This window comes from Rousettus aegyptiacus, unplaced genomic scaffold (genome assembly GCF_014176215.1).
Source record: "Rousettus aegyptiacus isolate mRouAeg1 unplaced genomic scaffold, mRouAeg1.p scaffold_m13_p_13, whole genome shotgun sequence".
Taxonomy (NCBI): Eukaryota; Metazoa; Chordata; class Mammalia; order Chiroptera; family Pteropodidae; genus Rousettus; species Rousettus aegyptiacus.
This window is the reverse complement of record NW_023416288.1, coordinates 4,134,522-4,155,499: the sequence shown is the minus strand read 5'-3', so window position 1 is coordinate 4,155,499 and position 20,978 is coordinate 4,134,522. Positions and strand designations below refer to the sequence as shown.

Here is a 20,978-nt window from a genome sequence, read left to right as displayed (position 1 = left end):
TTACAGAAAAGAAGCAGATTCAGACTCATGCACCAGTGTCATGACAAGGAGAGATGACTATATTCTTTTAAGATTGATTATAATCTGAGTCAAGTCTAGGGCCGCGGGTGTCTTGACTGTGAGCTCTTTTGGGTACAGGGATATTTTTGTCTCAGTAGTTTACACAGGAACAGAATAAAGTAGGTGTACAAAAAAAAAATCCACTAACAAATGAATCAGTGAGTGGATGGATAGGCCAGGAAAGGGCAGACTGTTTTTGACTTCTGTAGGTAATAATAAAGTGAAGAATGTTCTAAGAGTCAGGAGACCCAACCCCCAGGACCTAGGCTGTGCAATTTATCAGCTGTGTGACCTTTAGTGAGAAATTTAAGCCTTCAGGGGCTTCTAGTTTCTCACTTCTCAAATAAAAGGATTGGGAAAACTGATTTCTAAGATCCCTTCCAGCCTATGAATTTAATGATTGCTTTGGTGGTTTGTTGACTAAGGTGATAGTTTATTTTCTTTACAGTCACATGCCTACATGAAAACTATGGCATATATTATTTTGAAATTTTGATATATCAAACACTAAAATAGGGTTGGAAGGTTTCAGAAACTTGTCCTAGATTTCCCAGTTTATTATGCTTCTAAATAGTCACATTTAGACACATTCTGAATTTTTTTCTAAGTCAATTAATCCTTATATGCATTATATGAACTCCTAAAAAAGATATTTCCTTAAAATAAAAAGCTTAAAGTGAATTATCCGATCTAAAAATATAATCCACAATTTAATTATCTGATGTTAATTAACAGAAAAGGAAGCAAAAAGAGATTGAATATTGGCTTCATTTTTAGTGAGGAAAAAAATTTGTTGTTTGAGCAATCTCCAGCTGGTAACATGTGAGAACACAAGGTGTGATCTCACTGATTTGCAGCTGCATCACTGCTAAATATTGCCCTCAATACAAATATTTAATTTGCCAATTCTCTTCTCTTCTCTCTCTCTCTCATTCTCTCTCCCCCCCTCCTTTCCCTTTTCCTCCTTCCCCTCCCCCTCCTTCTCCCTTCCCTCTAATAAGTTCATAGGAGAAAACTCTTGTACACTTTGAATTGAGTCTAAAAGTGAGACTATAGCTGTATGGCTCATGAAATGAAATTGACTTGCATTTAAAATCTAAACTCTATGGATTCCCCAAAGCAACAAAACTTGACAGTCTCTTCTTTATTTGATTTCCCCCCTCCCATATAAACTTCTAGACTAAAATAAAATAGCACTGAGTCATCTCTTGATAGTTAGGTAACCTGAGAAATCAAGGTAAATGAAGGCTGACTAAATTATATTTTCCACCTTCAGAGTTAACCATCATTACATTTACCCAATTATTCTGAAACCCAGTCATTAGGTGTTGATTTGTTTATGAAGTCAGCAACTGACAGCTGTTTGGGTTTCATTAGGCCCTGTTCTTATGTAAATGTCTCTCATAACAACAAAATTAATTTTCATTGGGTTTCATTTTCATTAATTTTCAAATACTCAGTTCATATACAATGAAAGTTCTCCAAGCAGGTGTACATATTAAATGTTTCCATTCTAAGGTGTCCTATCTAGAATATTTTCCAAACTTAATAAATCTTTAATAATGCAGGAATCATATTTGTTTATATGCTTTCAACTTACAGTTGCATATGCTTGAATAAAAATAACCAAACAAAGATGTAGCTGAAAGACAACTATCAGGCCAGTAGAAACAAAGGCCTGGAGCTGAGAAAGCCAGCATTAGCTAGAGGTGCAGGTAGAGGTAATGTCAGCATGGCCAAGGATCATTAACACATGGCACTAACTAGGTGTCCAGTCAAGATGGCAGAGTAGGGAAATGTCATGTTTGCCTCATCTCATAACCACAAAAAAATTACAAGTAAACCAAAGAACAACAATCACTGAGAATTGCCCGAAGTCTGGCTGAACAGAAGTCCTATAACTAAGGCCATACAGAAGAAGCCACCTCCAGGGTGCAGATGCAAAATGAGCTGGTCCCATACCAGCATGTGGTGTTGAAAAAGTAGGAAGGATATCTCAGCTGTGGAGGATCCCCCAGGAGAATCAAGGGGTTCCAGCCAACACCAGGCTCACAAGTCCAGGTTTCCAGTGCCAGAAAGAGAAGTCGCCACAATATTTGGCTGTAAAAACCAGGGGAGACTATGGCTGAGACAAAAGGTGGCTGGAATTCCTCTTAAAGGGCCTACACATGACTAACTTGGTGATGGACTCACTTGCTCTGAGCTCCAACAGTGGGGCAACAGCTTGAAAGGTGCCAGAGACATATGAGGAGGAACTGAGCTGTCTGGCTTAAGGGCAAGGGCTGGAGGAGCAGCTTTCTCCCAGACAGAGTGCTGGTAGAATCCATTGTTCCTTTGAGCTCTCCCGCTCCCAATGTGCAGACACAGGCAGCTGTGATATCTAAATGGCCATCAACCTGGCTAATATCAGTTGCCCTGCCCTGGAGATTCCTTAACACCCTTCTCCTCCCTACTTGTGGGCCCACCCAAGCTGCTTCCAGAAACTTTTCCATACAAATGACTTGTCTTGGCTCATGCAGTGAACTTTCCTTAAATCTCTCAAAGGTTCACAAAACCTGAATAAGCAGTGTCTGGCCTCAGCATGCCCTGTACTGCTTGCTGAGCAGCCCCAAGAACAGCACTAGTGGCAACTGTCCTCAGTTCCTGGCTGGGCCTCTTGAGGCACCTCTAAGCCCAGCACAGATGGTGGCCATTGATGGATTCCTTGGTGACTCTTGCCAGGAGGCCCCAGAAAGAGCACAGGCTGTGGCTGAACTTGGCCTGTGGCAGAGCAGCCCCCACGAGGCTCTGGAGCCAGTAGAAACAGTGGGTGGCTTCAACCCAAGCTGGAGCATCACCATAGGTGCATTTGAAGACAACACACCTAAGGGGTGGACTGGGCAGGCACCAGAGCCCTGCTAAAACAAAACTTACTCTGCAGGGTCAGACCCTAACTGGTCAATCTTCACAACCAATCGCCCAAAGGTCAATCCCTTCTCCTGATGTGCAAACAACAACCAAGTTTCAACTATAAAAGGAAGGGACACACAACCCACATAAGGGATACACCTGCAGTACCTGGCTCAGGGAGACTGAGGCACTGGGCCCCACTGGACACCTACTACATAAGGCCACTCTACTAAGACTGAGGGACTTGGCAGCTCTACCTAATAATACATAGAAACAAACACAGGGAGGAAGCCAAAATGGGGAGTCAAAATAAAAACATGTCCCAAATGAAAAAGCAGAATAAAGTTGCAGAACTAGAACTAAACAAAATGGAGACAAGCAATCTACCGGATGTAGAGTTCAAAACACTGCTTATAAGGATGCTTAGGGGAAGAGTAGAGGAACTTAGTGAGACCTTTAACAAAGAGATAGATAAAAATGGAGTTGGAAAATATTTTAAAAAATGGTCAAAAATACGGAGTGCAATAACTGAAATGAAGAATACATTAGAGGGAATCAATAGTAGGTTAGATGAAGCAGAGGATCCAATTAGCAATTTAGAAGATAAGGCAGCAGAAAACACCCAATAACAGCTACAAGAAAAAAGAACCCAAAACTGAGGATAGTTTAAGGAACCTCTGGGTCAACATCAAAGTACCAACATTCACATCACACCAGAAGAAGAAGTAGAGAGCAAGAATTTAAAAACCTATTTGAATAAAAAATGGCAGAAGACTTTCCTAATTTGGCAAAGAAAGTAAGCATATAAACCCATGAAGCACAGAGAGTCCCAAGCAAGACAAACCCAAAGAGACCCACACCAAAACATATCATAAATAAAATGACAAAGGTTAAACGCAAAGAGAGATCTCAAAAGCAGCAAGAGAAAGCAGTTAGTTGCCTACAAGGGAGTTCCCATAAGACTGTTAGCTGATTTTCACCAGAAACTTTGCAGGCCAGAAGAGATTGGCATGCAATATTCAAAGTGATGAGAAGAAAAGACTACGACCAAGATTACTCTACCCAGCAGAGCTATCATTTAGAATCAAAGGATAGATAGGGAGCTTCCCAGACAATAAAAAGCTAAAGGAGTTCATCAGCATCAAATCAGTATTATAAGAAATGTAAAGGGACTTCTTTAAGAAGAAAAAATAAAGAATATGAATAATGCAATGGTAGTAACTACATATCTATCAACAGTTATTTCAAATGTAAAAATGTGAAATGCTCCAATCAAAATAATGGCTGAATGAATAAGAAAACAAGACCTTATGTATGCTGCCTACAACAGACTCACTTCAGATTGAAAGACACACAGACTAGGTTAAGGGATGTAAAAAGATACTTCATGAAAATGGAAACAAAAAAATCTGGGGTAGCAATACTTATACTAGACCCAATAGACTTTAAAACAAAGGCTATAACAAGAGACAAAGTAGGACCCAGTAATTCCATTTCTGGTTATTTACCCAAAAAACCTAAAATAGTAATTCAAAAAGACACATGAACCCCTATGTTCATTGCAACATTATATACGATAGCCAAGGTATGGAGGCAACCTGGGTGTCCTTCGATGGATGAATGGATAAAGAAGAGGTGGCATATATATACAATGAAATATTACTCAGCCATAAAAAAGAATAAAATCTTGCCATCTGCCACAACATGAATGGACCTAGCGGGTACTGTGCTGAATGGAGTAAGTCACACAGAGAAAGACAAATGCCATACGATTTCACTTACATGTGGAATCTAAAGAAAAAAATGAACAAACAAAAGCAGAAATAAATTCATAGATACGGAAAACATCCTAATGGCTGCCAGATGGGGGGGGGAGTTTGGGGGGTTGGTGAAAAAAGGGAAAGGATTAAGGGCTTTGTTCTGTCCTTTCATTTGGGACATGTTTCTTTGTCTCCCCATTTTGGCTGCCTCTTTGTGTTTGTTTATCATTATTAGGCAGGACTCCTAAGTCTCCCAGTCTTAGTAGAGTGGGCTTATGTAGTAGGTGTCCTGTGGTGTGTAGCAACACAGTCTTCCCTGGTCACCTGAGCCAGGTGCTGCAGGTATGGACCTTGTGTGGGTTGTGTGTGCCCGCCTGTGATACTTGAGCCTTAGTTGCTATTGGCATGTCAATGGCAGAGATTGACCCTCAGGTTGATTGGCTATGAGAACTGGTTGGTGAAGGGCTGACCCTACAGAGCAGGATTCACTTTAGCAGAGCACTGGTGCCTATTCAGTCTTCCCTTTAGGTATGTTGTTCTCAAATGCAGTCCTGGGTGGGGCTCCGGCTCAGGTTGAAACCATTCGCTGTTGATGCTGGCCCCGGGGCCTAGTGGGAGGAGCCCTGCCACAGGCCAAGTTCCACTGCAGCCTGTGTCCTTCCCAGGGCCACCAAGCCATCCACAGATGGCAGCCACTTGTGCTGGGCTTAGAGGTGCCTCAAGAGGCCAAGCCAGGAACCTAGGCCAGCTGCCACTAGTGCCATGGTTGGGGCTGCTCAGCAAGGACTACAGTGTATGCTGAGGCTAGATGTTGCTTATACAGGTTTTGTGAACCTTTGAGAGGTTTTAGGAAAGTCCACAGCATAAGCCAAGACAGATTATTTGTATGGAAAAGCCACTGGAGATGGCTTGGGTGGGCCCACAATTGGAAAGGGTAGGGTCTCAGAAAATCACCAGGGCAGGGTGACCAGTATTAGCCAGATGATGGAGACTCAGATATGGTGGTCACTTGTGTCTGCATGCTGGGAGTTGGGAGGACTCAACAAAGGAACAAAGCCCTCTGCCAGCACTCCTTTCTGGAAGAAAGCTGCCCCTTCAGCCCTGTCTCTGAAGCCAGACAATTCAGTTCCTCTCTGTATATCCCTAGTGCTTTTCGAGCTGCTGCCCAAGTTCTGGAGTTCAGAGTGAGTGAGTCCAAATGCAGGCCCTTAAAGAGAAACATCTGCCACTCCCATAGACCTCTGTCTTACTCAGCCACAATCTCCATTGATTTTCACAGCCAGAATTTGTGGGGACTTCTCTTTTTGACACTGCAACCCACTGTGGGGCTGAGATTCCTCACTCCTCTAGGGGAAACCACTGTAGCTGAGATATCTCTCTCAATTCTCAACAGCTACACACATTTTTGGGACCAGCAGGCTTTGGGTCTCTGCCCCTCCTACTAGTCTTGAGGTGGCCTCTTACATATGCCCCTAGTTGTAGGACTTTTGTTCAGCCAGAACTCAGGTGACTCTCAATGATGGTTGTTCTGTGGTTGTGAGAAGAGGTGAGCACAGTATCTATCTACTGTGCCACCTTGACTGAGAGCCCCTAAACAAACTCTTTTTTAAAAATTAAAGTATATGTGGCATATAATATTTTACTTGTTTCAGGTGTACACCGTAGTGATTCGATATTTATATATCTTACAATGTGATCACCAAAGTCTATTAATCATCTGTTGTGGTGCAAAGTTATTATGCTATTATTAACTATATTCCTCTTTACCTCTTTTCACCAATCAAAAACAGAACTTAGTTTCCTGCCCCAAATCCATTCCTTTTCCAGTCTTCTTTATCTCAGTGGTACTATCCTCCAACGATGTTCCTGGGCCCAGAATTTAGAAATTATTTGAGTCTTTGCTTTCTACTATAGTCCCTATCAAGTCCATCAGCAAGCCCAATTTGATTAGTATGTATTTCACAAATGATGTCTTTTGCTATGTCTGCTATCACACTCCAAGCCACTTAAACCCCTAACTTGTCTTTCTGTCTTCACTCTTGCTCCTACCATGTATTCCTCATACAGTGCTCAGAGTGATCAATCTAAAATGAAACCATGCAATATTTGGAAAGCAGTGTGCTTTTCTCTTTCACATTACGAAAGGTTTAACTTTCTCCCTAGTTACTGATGCTCCTGCTTCCTGGAGGGTGATTTTTGTTACTGAGGAATGTAAATGGGGAGTGGGGGGTGGGGGAGTGTATATTAAGCTTTTGAAATATAAAGTAGGGTTTTATAGCAAGAAAACAGCTTTTCAATCCAAACTGTCTTCACATAGGAGTTTTTAGATTTCTGCATCATTCCCTTGTATATGTCAAAACTAATGGAAAAGGCACATTGAGTTCTCCCATAAAAAGTTGGGGCAAAAAGAGAGATTGGAAAAAGTTAGGACAGTTCAAAAACCAAATTTTCAAATACGTTCATAAAAGAAAGAGCTGGGATTTTTGATGACAAAAATATGAATGCATATCTTGCTACTGTGCTTAATTAACTTTTCTTTATATTTAAGTCATGCTAATAGAGATAGAAAAAGTTAAGGTGACAATCATTTCTAAAAATGTTATCTCTCACCAAGTTTTCTGGGGAAGGAGCACTATGACTCGTCTCCACTGTGTGAACTCGCTGGCATGGTAAATACTTGCTGATGTAAATTCTTGACAACTTGGCATACTTGGAAGGCATTCCTAAAAGAGAGTGGGCAAAAATTAAACTCAGCTATTTTCTCCACAGGCAATATGTTGACTCACTCACTTACATGAAAAAGACCTTAGAGAAATCTAATGTCATAATCCTAACCATTTGGATGCAATTCATGATTTTTCTTTCTGTGAAGGTAAAATGTTTGGGAAATAATTGAAATGAAATGTCACAATGGAATTAAATGTCTTCCAAATTTCATATGTAAAAATAAAAATGGGTTAGGATCCATTTTTTTGACCTGTTATCATATATTCTTAATAAGGTCTATCTATAGGTAAATAGACTTAGAAAAGTACAGATGAAGACATGCTATAGGGGAAGAAGAAAGAGACATTTATAGAAGAAGAGATTTAGAGAAAATAATATTCAAAACACCATCCTAGAGTAATTGAGTCCTGAAGTTATTCCCATTTCTTTCTCATTTCAATTACCCTTTAGTATCTGATAGTGCAGAATGTAGCATCCTTATAATTTGCTGCTGACTTTACATCAATCTGCTACAAATAACACTGTTCCTTTTCAACCAAACCTAAACTTTTAGAATTGTAATTATCTGCTTCCTATGTAAAAAGGAGGAGGCTATAAGCTTTACAGAAAACAGACTTACCTCTTGAACGAGGTGCCAGGTAAGGCCATGGTTGGTTGAATACTCCAGTTTCACCTGATTGTCCATGTGTGGAGTGTATTTCTGGCCACAGCCCATCACCAAACTGAACTGAATCATATAGGATGCTCCTATCTGCATTGATTGTGTTTCCACATAGCGCATGCTTGAGGCAAGTTTAGAGTCTCCTGTAAAACTGAAAGACAGAGGTGGAAATCAGAAAATTAAAAACAGCAAAGTATTAGGGAAAAATTAAGCTCTTTGTTACATATTATAAACCAAAATATTTTCATTTTACTTATTTAAATCTTGCAAGTTCTAGAATTAATTTCCGTTAATCTAATAAATGCAATTTAAAACAATCTACCTATCAAAGAAGCAATATCACATATCTCTATCTATCTATCTATCTATCTATCTATCATCTATCTATCTATCTATCTATCTATCTATCTATCTATCTATCTATCTATCTATCTATCTATCATCTATAAAAGTTAATACTCAGAGTTGTCAAATGTACTTGAAAATGGGTACTCACTCATATATTGCTCATGAGTATAAACCCTTTGATTCATTAAGCTCACTTCTTGGACTCTACCCTAGGAAATAATACTAAATTCAAAGACAATTTTATAAAATATGATGAATACTGCAGGTTTACTTATAATGATTAGCAAACATTTCAGGGTCAAACTATAGGGAAAATAGAATGCTTAAGTAAACTGGTATGGCCACTTGACAGTTTGTTACTATTTCAAATATTTATGAAGGTAATTAATCAAATTAACACATATATGATAAATTAAGTTTAAAAAACCCACAATATGATGTATAAAGAAAATTCACCAAAATATTTCCAGTGGCTGTGTTTGGTGGTGGGAAATCGAACAACGTAAAACTTTTCCTTTTGTTTTTCTCATTCCCCAAATAATTTAATGCTCAAGCATTAAACACTGAAAACAACATAATGCAGTTTTTATTGGGTGTATCTCAAGTCAGTAAAATTCATATTTTATTTGGTCCAAATTGAGAACTGTGTAATTGTAAGCTATTTGAAGATAGGCACAATTGTTTTTGTAGAGAAAATTGTTCAAGGAATTTATAATCTATGAGAGGAGATGAAAGTCTGGACACATTTTCACTGTAGTTAATATAGATCAATGTAAATATTCCCAGAGGCAACCACCATGGGGTTTGTCTACCATAGTACCTGGTCATGATATTCTTCAGCACCACTCTTCAACAGTAATTCCTATTTATCAGGAGTCTTAGTTGACATAGATAAAAGATATAATGCAGTACTTTGAAAATTTTGAGGCATTTAATATTTTTTCTTAACTATCTTTTCCTGAATCAGCAAAATAAGGAGTAATTACCCTGCTTCCTTCTTGCAGCAATTCAGATGTTATTTAAAGATGCAGCATTGTCTACATATACAGGATCATCATGGCCTTGGCTCAAGTTTATAAAATATAAAAAGATTTTTCCCATAAATGACTAATTACTATTTAACTAATGGTTTTAAATTAAGGTTTTTGTACTTGGACAATGAATAGAGGTTAAAATGTAAGCGCTCCCATCTTTGCTCTACCTGAATGTTCAAAAAAAGAAAGAAAAGTCATGTTTAATATTTGCTGTTCCTACAAATCCAGTGCTTGTAGGTTGTTTATCATTATTATAAAGATACCTATCAGTTGTTGAGTCTAGGCCATATCATAAGACTGTGCAAAGCACAATATCCATGTTATCTTCCATCCTTAATAACAACTCCGTGAAGTAGGAATAATTAACTTTTAACAAGTGAGGACATAGAAGTAATAAATGGGAGAGACCCAATAAGAAATCAGCTTTGCCTGACTCCAAAACTTCTTAACAAATACCCTGTCTCTTTGCCCTTCTATTGTTCTCAGATAGAGAAGAAAACACTACAGTTTTGAATAATTGTTCATCTACAGTTAATTTAACAATGGTTAACTTTCAGTTACTATGCAATGATACTCTGATATTAAAGATGTAAAACCATGATTGCTGCTATGTGTTAAAGTATACAGGATGCAATCTAAAAATATAAAACTGTGGAATGCAATTTTTAGCAATATTTCATAACAAAAGAAATAACTATAGAACAAAGATACTATTAAGCTATACAGGCATAAACTCATCTGTGTACATTCCAGAGTCTTTTAAGAGGCAAACAATTCTGAATGCTTCCCCCCTGCGAGAAATAAATGCTGCATTTAGCTTCAAGGGTCAAATACTTTTTCTAGTACTCTTTAAGAGAAAGGTCATTAGAGGTAGCTGACTAGGCTTCATTTTAATTGTTTACTTTAAAGGCAGAGTATATACCCTTGGGATCTAGAAAAAACCACACAGTGCGGGGTAGCACATGGACTGAATGATCTGCAAGCCACACAGTGCTCACTCATATCGGGCATTGTATTTACCCATTTCAGCATTTCTAAAATAATTTAAGATTATTTTACAATCAGCTTCTTGTAAATCCTTCCCTTCTTAGATGATTTAGTGTCTTCTAAATTCGACAAGAAACAGGAAGAAAAACTGAATTTTGCAAATATTGCCTGCACCTAACTTTTACATGGTTACAAATTAAAACCTGAGAAGGGTGTGCTCTCTGAGTTTTAAAGATGCCAAGACACCAAGAAAGAGACAAGATAAAAATTATATGAAAGGACAAGAAATTAAATGAGAATAAATAGTGACAATTAAATTTTTACTTATCATCTGAAGTAAATATCTGCTTATATCTGAAGTTATGAGCAGATATTGTTGTGTAGGCAGGTCCAGTTGCCATCCATGGTTTCTTTCCTCCTCATTTATTTTCTAGGTATTGGTCTAGGGGGGTCCACATTCACCAATGAACTCTCATCAATGGAATGTAAGTGAAAGGTGCTAGGTGGATTTACACATTCAGATTTAATATAAGCCTTTTAGAAGATACAGATGGACTTGGCTGGCATACCCTTTTGCCTGTTGCTTTTATTGTCTCCCTAGCAGGGCAGCAAATCATCTTGTGACAATAACAGAACAAGCAGGCACATAGAGATGGCAGAGTTGAAAGACAGAGCCTGCATCCCTGATGGCCTTGTTAAGCTGCTTACCAGCCTTGGACTACATTTTCTAGGTCTGCTTGTTATGCTTATGCCATAACACTTTTGCTTATGCCATAGTCAGTCGTTTCTTGTTTTTATAACATGGAACTGAATGTATTTCTAACTGATAGACCTGCCATACTTCATGGTACTGTATTATACCTACCCCAATGTCTTTATCCGAAGCAAAATAACACATGAAAAGTACAGACTTCTATGCCTTAAATTCTTGATCATTCATAATACAAGTTCACTTGGTTGTTTACAATTTATTTAAGACTGGCTGAAAACCAGTGATATTAGTTTTGTTTTTTCCTTCTGAATATTCTGATATTCATACTCAGCTGAAGTTTTAGAGGAGAGAATTTCGCAGACTACCATCTCTTAATTTACAAAACAACTCCTTTTTGCTGCTTGTCTAAGTCAAGATATGTTTATAAAGACAAAAATAAAGCTAACTTTTTCTCTGTTAAAATAACAGAAATGGAAAAGAACAGTCCATACCCACATTTTGGGTAGAAATTCTGGAGACAGAATGCACTGGATATTATTTTATTTTATTTACGTGGATTGGCAAGATAAAAAAACTAAAGGAATGATAAAAAAGCTCCTGCATCTAATTACAAGATTTAATGAGAGAATGGGAATAACTCTTTCCCCAGGACATTTGCCTTTTGATTGTCACCTCCAAGAATGCTAGTAGGCTCTCTATTATGAGCCTTGTAAAATGAATGACACCATAATGTACCTCAAGTCTAACTCTCTATACAAAAAATTTCCAGATACCAAATTAATTTTATTACAAACTTTTTAACTCATTTCATTCAATCTATAGTTTGAAACAAATTTGGAATTTTTACACATGATGCATTTTGTCATGTATTTATCCAATACTTAGTTTAAAAATTCCTTTGGAATTTCTAAGTGACTGGACTATTTTTTATTTTTCTTGTTGAGTTGGCAATCAAAGATATTTTGGAATACATGTGCTTTTTGGCATCTATCTCAGGATCCTTTTATACTTTTGTCCTCAGTAACCTGCTTTTTATTTTGCTTATCTTTACCATTCCTACATTCTAATTTCAATTTTCTCAGTTTGGAAATTTATACACAGTTCTTCAAGTAAGGACTAGAATTTTAACTTAAAAGTTAGATAAACTCTTAGGTCATTAAAAAAGCATAGGTTGGGCTGCTTGGCTGCTCTTTATTCAGCTTTCACAGAAAGCAGCTGCTTTGCAAACAAAATAGCGTGAAATTGGGCACTTCGCAATTTTCTCTCAAGGATCAGATAACTTCACATATGGGAGATAGAACAGGGGGTGAATTGTCACCTAAGTTAAAGAGTCAGGCTGTCTGTAATGACCAGAGCACAAATAAGCACTGTCTTTTCTTTCTGATGAGGTTACATGCATCTACAGGGGCGTTACTGCTGGTCCGACAGGTGAGTAGGCCAGAGCCTTTGTCAGCGGCCACAGAGAGTGGTTCCTCAGTCCACAGGTCCATCTACAGCAGTCATCAACCTTTGTCTCCTATGGTATTAGTCCAGTTCTCCCAAAGTCTAGCCAGCAGCTAGTTCCAATAACTTTTCTTTAATCTAGTTTTAAAATTTATAGAAATTTATTGGTAAGATAATGAGATACATGCAAATATTTCTGTCAGGTTTTAGTTGAATTTTCATTGTGCCCACCTGACAGCATTTTTAGGAAATGTTCAGCAGCTGGCATATACTTTATTTGGAAAAGGGAAATCTCTGTTGGGTAAAAGTCAGAGGAAGATTTGGCACAAAGCATTCTTGGCTGCGGCCCTCAAAGAGAAAAAAAGGGAGAAAGGGAAACTAAGAGACAGAGAGAGGAAATACTGTCAGAGACCTGAGAGTCTAAGGACCTAGGAGAAAATAGCTCCTCTGAACTCTCGTGGTGCCTGCCAGTCTCCTGTCAGGAACCAGTGGGTGCGTATGAGAGAAGTTAAGTTGTCAGGGGCCCTTGTCACCAGTAATGCTTCCCTGCCACTTATGGAAGAGAAGAATCAGAGGAGCTTTAGCTGTTTCCAGCCTCTCCTACTTATGTTAATAACTTCAGCTCATCTCAGATCTCTGGTTATCCAGAACCCTCTTACTCCTGTTATCCTTACATTGCATCTTCATTAGCTCCTTAATCAATTTTGGTTGACATGAAGTTGCTCAATCCACATTTATACTCCTTATAATTAGAATTTGCCTTTTCAACATACTCTTGTTGCTTACTTCTTTTCAGAAAGGAACACACTGGTCCATATAGTTAGGGCTGAAAGCTCTGACTGAAAACATTTTGCACAGAGGGAACAGGTAAGGCAAGAGAAAAATACCTGAGGAATCTTTAAAATTCTCTTTTTCTTTATCCTTCTAACTATGTGCAGCCATGTGCATTAAACAGCACCATCAAACAGCACCATTTTAAGACTTGTAGGACCTCGATACTCTTATTTTTGGAAACTTCATTCATACATCATTGCTAACATATTAAATGCACCCATGTCCCACATTAATATGTACTTTTTTGTTGCAAAACATTCAAGTGGATTTTACAATTTTGCTTTTAAATTTTATTTGGCTCCTAGTAATGCATGTAATACACATTTGGCTGTGATTTCTCAGCATACTAAAAAAATTATTTCTAATACCATGAAATTTTATGAATATTTAAATTTAGCAATTAAGAAAGTTGACATATGTTTTGTAGATATGTAATTATAATTTATTAATTTTATTTTTGAAATTTTTTCTTATTATATTTTTGAAACAACATTTATCTAGCCCTTGGACTTTTTCCAGTCCCCTGGAAAGCTCAGAGGTCCAAACACTGTGCCCAAAATGACTAAAGAAAAGCTTTCCAGGAAGAAGCATAGCTAACACAAAGGTACTACAAGGGGAAAATGCTTGGCTTGTTCTAGTAGCAAGAGGGAAGACCAATGTGGTTGGGTTAGACTGAGTGCAAGGCAGGGTGGCAGGAGAGCTGACTGGGCCAGGTGACCCAGGGCCTCCCATGGAGATTTTGTGGACCACTGTCCATAGAAAGTAATTGTCTCAGCCTATTGTATTTCTTTTCAACTAGCCAGACATACCATGAATCTAAATCATCAAATGTGGAGTTCTCTTAGTTGCTTAGTGGTATACTCTCTTGCTTCTGAAATCTCACTCAGCTACTTAGTCCAAAGGGAGATTTTTAGGGAAATCTAACTTTGGAGAAATAAATGACTCAAAAATCAACTGGATAAACAGCAACAGGATATGAGGCTTGGAACGTGGACATTTTATCCATTGCTTTGGTGGGTCCTAAGAGTTTGACTTCTAATATATATCTTCAAGTTGTACATTTCTTCACTGCCATCATACTGTTCCTCGCATCATTTAGCACATGCAGATGACACTATTAGCCTCTGAGTTCCTTCTACTACTTCTCCTAGTACCCTATACCATCTATTCTCCACATATAAGTATAATCACATCATTCCTCCAAATTATTTACTAGATTCCTATAACACTTAGAATAAAATCCAAAATCTTTATGTTGCTCTATAAGGCCCTAACATAATCTAATTCCTTGCTTCTTGCCTTGGTTTTTGCTATCCTCATCCTATAATGTTTTCCTTGTACACTTTTACATTGCTGTCTCTGACCATCTTACCGAAAATAGTCTTACTTACCATTTCTGCCTCCCAACACTCCATTCCCTTATCTTTACAGCACTTATCACTATCTAAAATATTATTATGAATTTGTTTGCTTGTTTACTGTTATTCCCTTCAAGAATATAAGCTACACGAAGGACTTTTCTGTCTTTATCTCTAATACCAACTGCTACACTTTCAGCACAAATAGTGTCTACAGTATAATAAATAAATAGTTGAATATATAAAATAGTTTTTCAATGAATTTAAAAATTTTAGGTAATAAAATCCTGATAATGAAAATGCCTAATAAATAGGCTCTATTTTAGAAAGCCATATATTAACCTATTTGGGGGCATATACAATTGTATTACCAATTTTAGAGAGGCCTGGGTACTGAAAATACTATTTTCATAGTTGTTGAAAATAATAATAATAATAAAAATAATAGTAAGTGACTTTTCAGTTTGTCACTTAATATAGTTACATTGTTTGTCTGCAAAGCTCCCTAGAATGATCACTTACTGTGAAATAGTAGTTGAAGTGGCTCTTGAGAGCTTACTCCAACTGACTTCCTTTAACAGCACAGTTTAAGTTGATTTACTATTCTTTTTCATAGTCTTTATAAAAGTATAATTTCTGAGAATACTCTAGGCTCACTTACAAATTATTTAAACAGACAAAACTTCTATATAAGTTATAGATGATGTTCAATGAAAGAAAAATCCTAAAGAAATTTACTTGGCTATTATTTTTATTCTATAGGTAGATTCATCTTATTAAGAGATAGCCAAGAATTTTTTTCTGGAACCTAAGAGATTGGGGCTGTCTAATGTTTCAGCTGGGCACTAATCCAATCTCTCCTTGTCAATGTTTACCAATGACACATTCCTTACATTATTAATATTAGGCAAACTCCTTATCTAGTTTCATAAAACCAGTCCATAGGAATAAAGATCTACATGTAGCAAAGACCCTTCAAACACATATTCCTATTTTTAAGAATTAACCAAAAAGTGGCAGAAGGAAAGGTAGCCTCATGAAAAATTGTTGGCCCATTGCTTGCTAAATGTATATTAGATCCTTTTGTGGGCCTCACTGTCCCCACAGATGCATGTTAAGTCTGTATAAACATGCACTCTGATGGTGTTTCTTTGGAGCAGTTAGGAAACCTTTTTGTGTTATCCATTATGACACACTATTATTAATTCCTGATGGTTCTTATAACCTAGAAGTGCCTAACAACTATTTTATGGAGTGGAAAATTTTTGTGTATACACACACACACACACACACACACATATGTGTGTATATATATATCTTATATATCTTAAAACACATTTCCACTATCCTTCAGTTTCAATTCCTTTAATGTTAATAGAGCCACAGTACTATTTCCTACCTCTTATTGCAAGTGAACTGTATTTAATTTATATTATGAGATAAACGAGATTTTAAGACCCTTTAAGGCTGGGATTTTCCCCTAGGTGATTCTTGCTTCTCATAAAATCTACAAATTTTCTCTCTCTCTCTCTCTCTTTTTTTTTTTTTTTTTTTTTTTTTTTGCCAATGCTTACAGATGCCACCTGAAATATGAACATATAGTTTTTGAATATCCTGAACATGCAGCCATTTGTTCGTTCCCTCTGACTTGGGCCACACCGTACAGCTGTGCTCCTCATTTTACACCTCTGCTTTCCTATCTCTTCAGAGCTGACAATAACACATGGGATTGGTATGAAAAGCTAGGCCTCCCAACTCCTCCCATCACAACATTACATACCAGACAATGTCACCCCTTTTTCTCATGCCTTTGGTCATTCATAGCTAAATTTCACTTCTTGCATATTGCTCTTTTACTTACTCTTTACTTTGAATGCTTCCTTTAGGAAATTTCTCTTACTCAAAAGTGACCCTAACATGACTAGCACTAGAGATTTACTTGTATAAAGAAAAAAGAGAATTTTAAAAAATTAGATATAACAAGGAATGAGTAGTTTGTATTTTTATGCCTGTGAAAGTACCTAGGAGGCCCTTTCAACACTCTATGTCTCATTTATCTCTAAATCTGTTTTAACTGAATCTGCTTTTTCTCAGGTGCCATTAAATATAAATAGAAAATATAGCTTTTTCTTATTTCATCTTTTTTTTTTTACTTTTTTTTCTAGTTTTATTGAGATATAATTGCTACATATGCCATTGTATCAGTTTTAGGTGTACAACACAATGATTTGCAAATATATTGCAAATGATTATCACAATAAGTTTAGTTGACATTCATCACCTTATACAAAGTACTTTTCTTGTAATGAGAACTTTTTAAGATCTACTCTCTTAACAACCTTCAAATAAACAACATGGTATTGTTAATGATAGCTATCATGGTGTACCTTTTATCCCCAAAACTTATTTATCTCATAACTGTGGCTTTTGAACACCTTCATCCATTTTGCTCACCCTCACCCCTGACCTCTGGCAACCACCAATCTAATCTCTGTATTGATAAGTTTGGTTTTTTTCAAGGTCTATCCATGTTGTTACCAGTGGTAGGATTTCTTTTCTTATGGCTGAAAATTTTTCTGCTCTAAAAATATACCACATTTTCTTTATCTATTCATCCAACAATAAACACTTAGGTTATCTCCATGTCTTGGCTATTGTAAATAATGCTGCCATGAACATAGGGGTGCAGATATTTTTTTAGATAGTGATTTCATTTCTTTCAGATACATATCCAGAAGTAGAATTGCTGGGTCATATGGTAGTTCTACTTTAATTTTTCAGGAACTTCCATAGCTTTTAATAGTGGCTGCACCAATTTACATTTCCATCAACAGTGCGTAAATCTCTTTTCTCCACATCCTTGTCATCATTTTTTGGGGGGAGATAATATCCATTCTGACAGGTATGAAGTAAAACTTCATTTTGGTTTTCATTTGCAATTCCCTAATGATTAGTGATGTTGAGCACCTTTTCATGTACTGGTTGGCCATTTATTTGTATGCCTTTGGAAAAAAAATGTCTATTTAGATCCTCTGCCCATTTTTTAATTGAATTGCTTTTTTTTTTTTTTTTTTTGCTATTGAGTTGTATGAGTTCCTTATATATCTTAGATAGTAACTCCTTATGAGGTATATAATTTGCAAATGTTTCCTCTTGCTCCATAGGTTGCCTTTCTATTTTGTTGATAGTTTCCTTTGCGTGTAGAAACTTTTTAGTTTAATATAGTCCCACTTGTTGATTTTTACTATTATTGCCTTTGTTTTCAGTGTCAAATTCAAAAAATCATCAGCAAGACTGATGTTAAGGAGATTTCTATGTTTCCTCCTATGAGTTTTATAGTTTCAGGTGTTTTAGTCAAGTCTTCGATACACTTTGAGTTAATTGTGCATGGCGTAAAATAGTGGTTCAGTTTCATTCTTTTGTATGTGGTGACTGTCCTTTCCGCATTGTATATTCTTGGCACTTTTGTTAAAAATTAATAGACCATATGTGCATAGGTTTATATGCAGACCCTCTATTCTCTTCCCTATTGATCTATGTGTCTATTTTTAAGCCAACACCATACTGTTTTTATTACAATAGTTTTGTGATACACTTTAAAATCAGAAAGTACCTACAGCCATGCCACTCTGAACAAGCCTGATCCCATCTGATCTCGGAAGTTAAGTAGGGTCGGGCCTGGTTAGTACTTGGATGGAAGACCACCTAGGAAAGCGAGGTGCTATAGGTATAAAAAATAAAAAAGTAAAAATAAATAAAATCAGAAAATGTGATGCCTCCAGCTTTTTTCTTCTGTCTCAAGATTGCCTTGGCTACTTAGGGTTTTTTGTTGTTTCATACAAATTTTAGGACTTGTTCTAGTTCTATAAAAAATTCCATTGGAATTTTGATAGAGATTACATTGAATCTATAGATTGCTTTGGGTAGTATGAACATTTAAACAATATTAATTCTTCCAATCCATGAACATAGGGTATCTTTCTACTTATCTGTGTCTTCTTCAATTTCTTTCATTAATGTCTTAGATTTTTCAGTGTTCAGTCATTTCACTCTCTTGGTTAAATTTATTCCTAGGTATTTTCTTTTTAATGAAATCATAAATGAGATTGTTTTCTTAATTCCTCTTTCTGCTAGTTTATCACTAGTGTTTAGAAATGCAACTGATTTTTGTCAATAGGCATACCTCAGAGAAATATTGTGGGTTTGGTTCCAGACCAAATAAATACTGCAATAAAGCAAATATTGCAATAAGTGGGTCGCACAAATTGTTTTTCAGTGTATATAAAAGATGTTTACATAAATCTATAGTCCATTCAGTGTGCATACTTTTTATGTCTGAAAAAATGTACATACCTTAATTTAAAAACTCTTTATTGCTAAAAAAAATGCTAACTGTGCCTTCAGCAAGTTGTAATCTTTTTGCTGGTGAAGAGTCTTATAAACAATGCAATATCTGCAAAGCACAATAAAGCAAAGTGTTATAAATGAGGTATGCCTGTACCAATTTTGTATCCTACAAATTGGCCAAATTTCTTTATTAGTTCTGACACTTTTTTGGTGAAGGCTTTAGGGTTTTCTATACTTATATCATGTCATCTACAAAAAGAGACAGTTTCATTCTTCCTTTTTGATTCGAAGTCCTTTATTTCTTTTTCTTATCTAATTGCTCTGGCTAGGACTTTCAGTGCTATGTTGAATAAGAGTGGTGGGAGTAGGCATCCTTGTCTTGTTCTTGATCTTAGAGGAAAAGCTTTGAACTTTTTACCATTGAGTATGATGTTAGCTGTAAACTTGTCATATATGTTGAGGTATGTTATTATGTTGAGGTATATTCCCTCTATATCTACTTTGTTGTTTTTATAATAAATGGATGTTGAGTTGTGTCAAATGTTTTCTCTGTATCTACTGAAATGATCATATGATTTTTATCCCTCGGTTTGTTAATGTGGTGTATTATGTTGATTGGTTTTCAGATATTGAACCATTCTTGCATCCCTGGAATAAATCCCACTTGATCATGGTGTATGATCTTTGTAATGTATTGTTGAATTCAGTTTGCTAATATTTTGTTGAGGATTTCTGCATCTCTGTTCATTAGAAATATTGGCTTGTAATTTTCTTTTCTTGTGCTGTCCTTGGCTGGTTTTAGTATCAAGGTAATGCTGGTTTTGTAATATGAGTTTGGAAGCAGTCCCTCCTTTTCTATTTTTTGGAAGAGTTTGAGAAAAATTTATATTAATTACTTTGTAAATATTGGTAAAATTTACTAGTGAAGCCATCTGGTCCTTGTTTTTTGTTTCTTGTGAGCTTTTTGATTACTGATTCAATCTCCTTTCTAGTAACAGATCTGTTCAGATTTTCTGTTTCTTCATGAGTTAGTCTTAATAGGTTATATGTTTCTAGGAGTTTATCCATTTCTTCTAGGTTATCCGATTTGTTGGCATATAATTAATAATTCATAGTAGTCTCTTATGATCCTTTGTATTTCTGTGGTACAAGTTATAATGTCTCCCCTTTCATTTCTGATTTTGTTTGTGTCCTCTTTTTTCCTTGGTAAGTCTAGCTAAAAGTTTGTCTATTTTCTTTATGTTTTTTAAAAACCAGCTCTTAATTTCATTGATCTTTCTATTATCTTTTCTGTCTTTATTATTCTTATTTCCACTCTGATCTTTGTTATTTACTCCTTCCAACTTTGTGCTTAGTTTGTTTTTCTTTACTACTTCCTTGAAATGTAAAGCTAGGTTGTTTATTTGAGATCTTTCTTGTTTTTTAATGTAGGCATTTATCACTATGAACTTCTCTGTTGGAACTGCTTTGATTCCATCAGATATGTTTTGTTACTGTTGTATGTCAAATTTTTTTTTTAAATTAAGTTTATTGGGGGTAACATTGGTTAATACAATTATATAATTTTCAGGAATACATTATAATTTGATGTCTGTATATTCTATTGTGTTTACCACTCAAAGTCCAGTTTCCTTCAGCTACCATATATTTGGTCCCCTTGACCCACTTCACCCTCCCCCTATCCCTCTATATCTGACCCTTTACCCCATCTACCTCCCCCCTCTTCCCCCACCCCTTACCATCTGGTAACCACTAGTCTATAGTCCATGTCCATGAGTGTCTGTTTGTCCTGTTCATTTGTTGCTTTTAGGTTTATAT

The 20,978-nt window shown here is 36.5% G+C and overlaps 1 protein-coding gene and 1 pseudogene across 2 annotated transcripts in view; one reads left to right on the top strand and one right to left on the bottom strand.

Annotated features, from left to right (window-relative positions):
* The window catches only part of RELN (reelin), a 456,216-nt gene that overhangs the window by 111,339 nt on the left and 323,899 nt on the right, over positions 1 to 20,978 (bottom strand). For both annotated transcript variants that reach the window (XM_016145914.2, XM_016145915.2), the window contains exons 21-22: positions 8,056 to 8,248; positions 7,320 to 7,432 (exon numbers count right to left, since the gene is read on the bottom strand). In XM_016145914.2, coding sequence (XP_016001400.2) covers positions 7,320 to 7,432; positions 8,056 to 8,248 — 306 coding nt within the window. The remainder of the gene's footprint in view (positions 1 to 7,319; positions 7,433 to 8,055; positions 8,249 to 20,978) is intronic.
* On the top strand, positions 18,425 to 18,543 carry LOC118610900 (annotated as a pseudogene).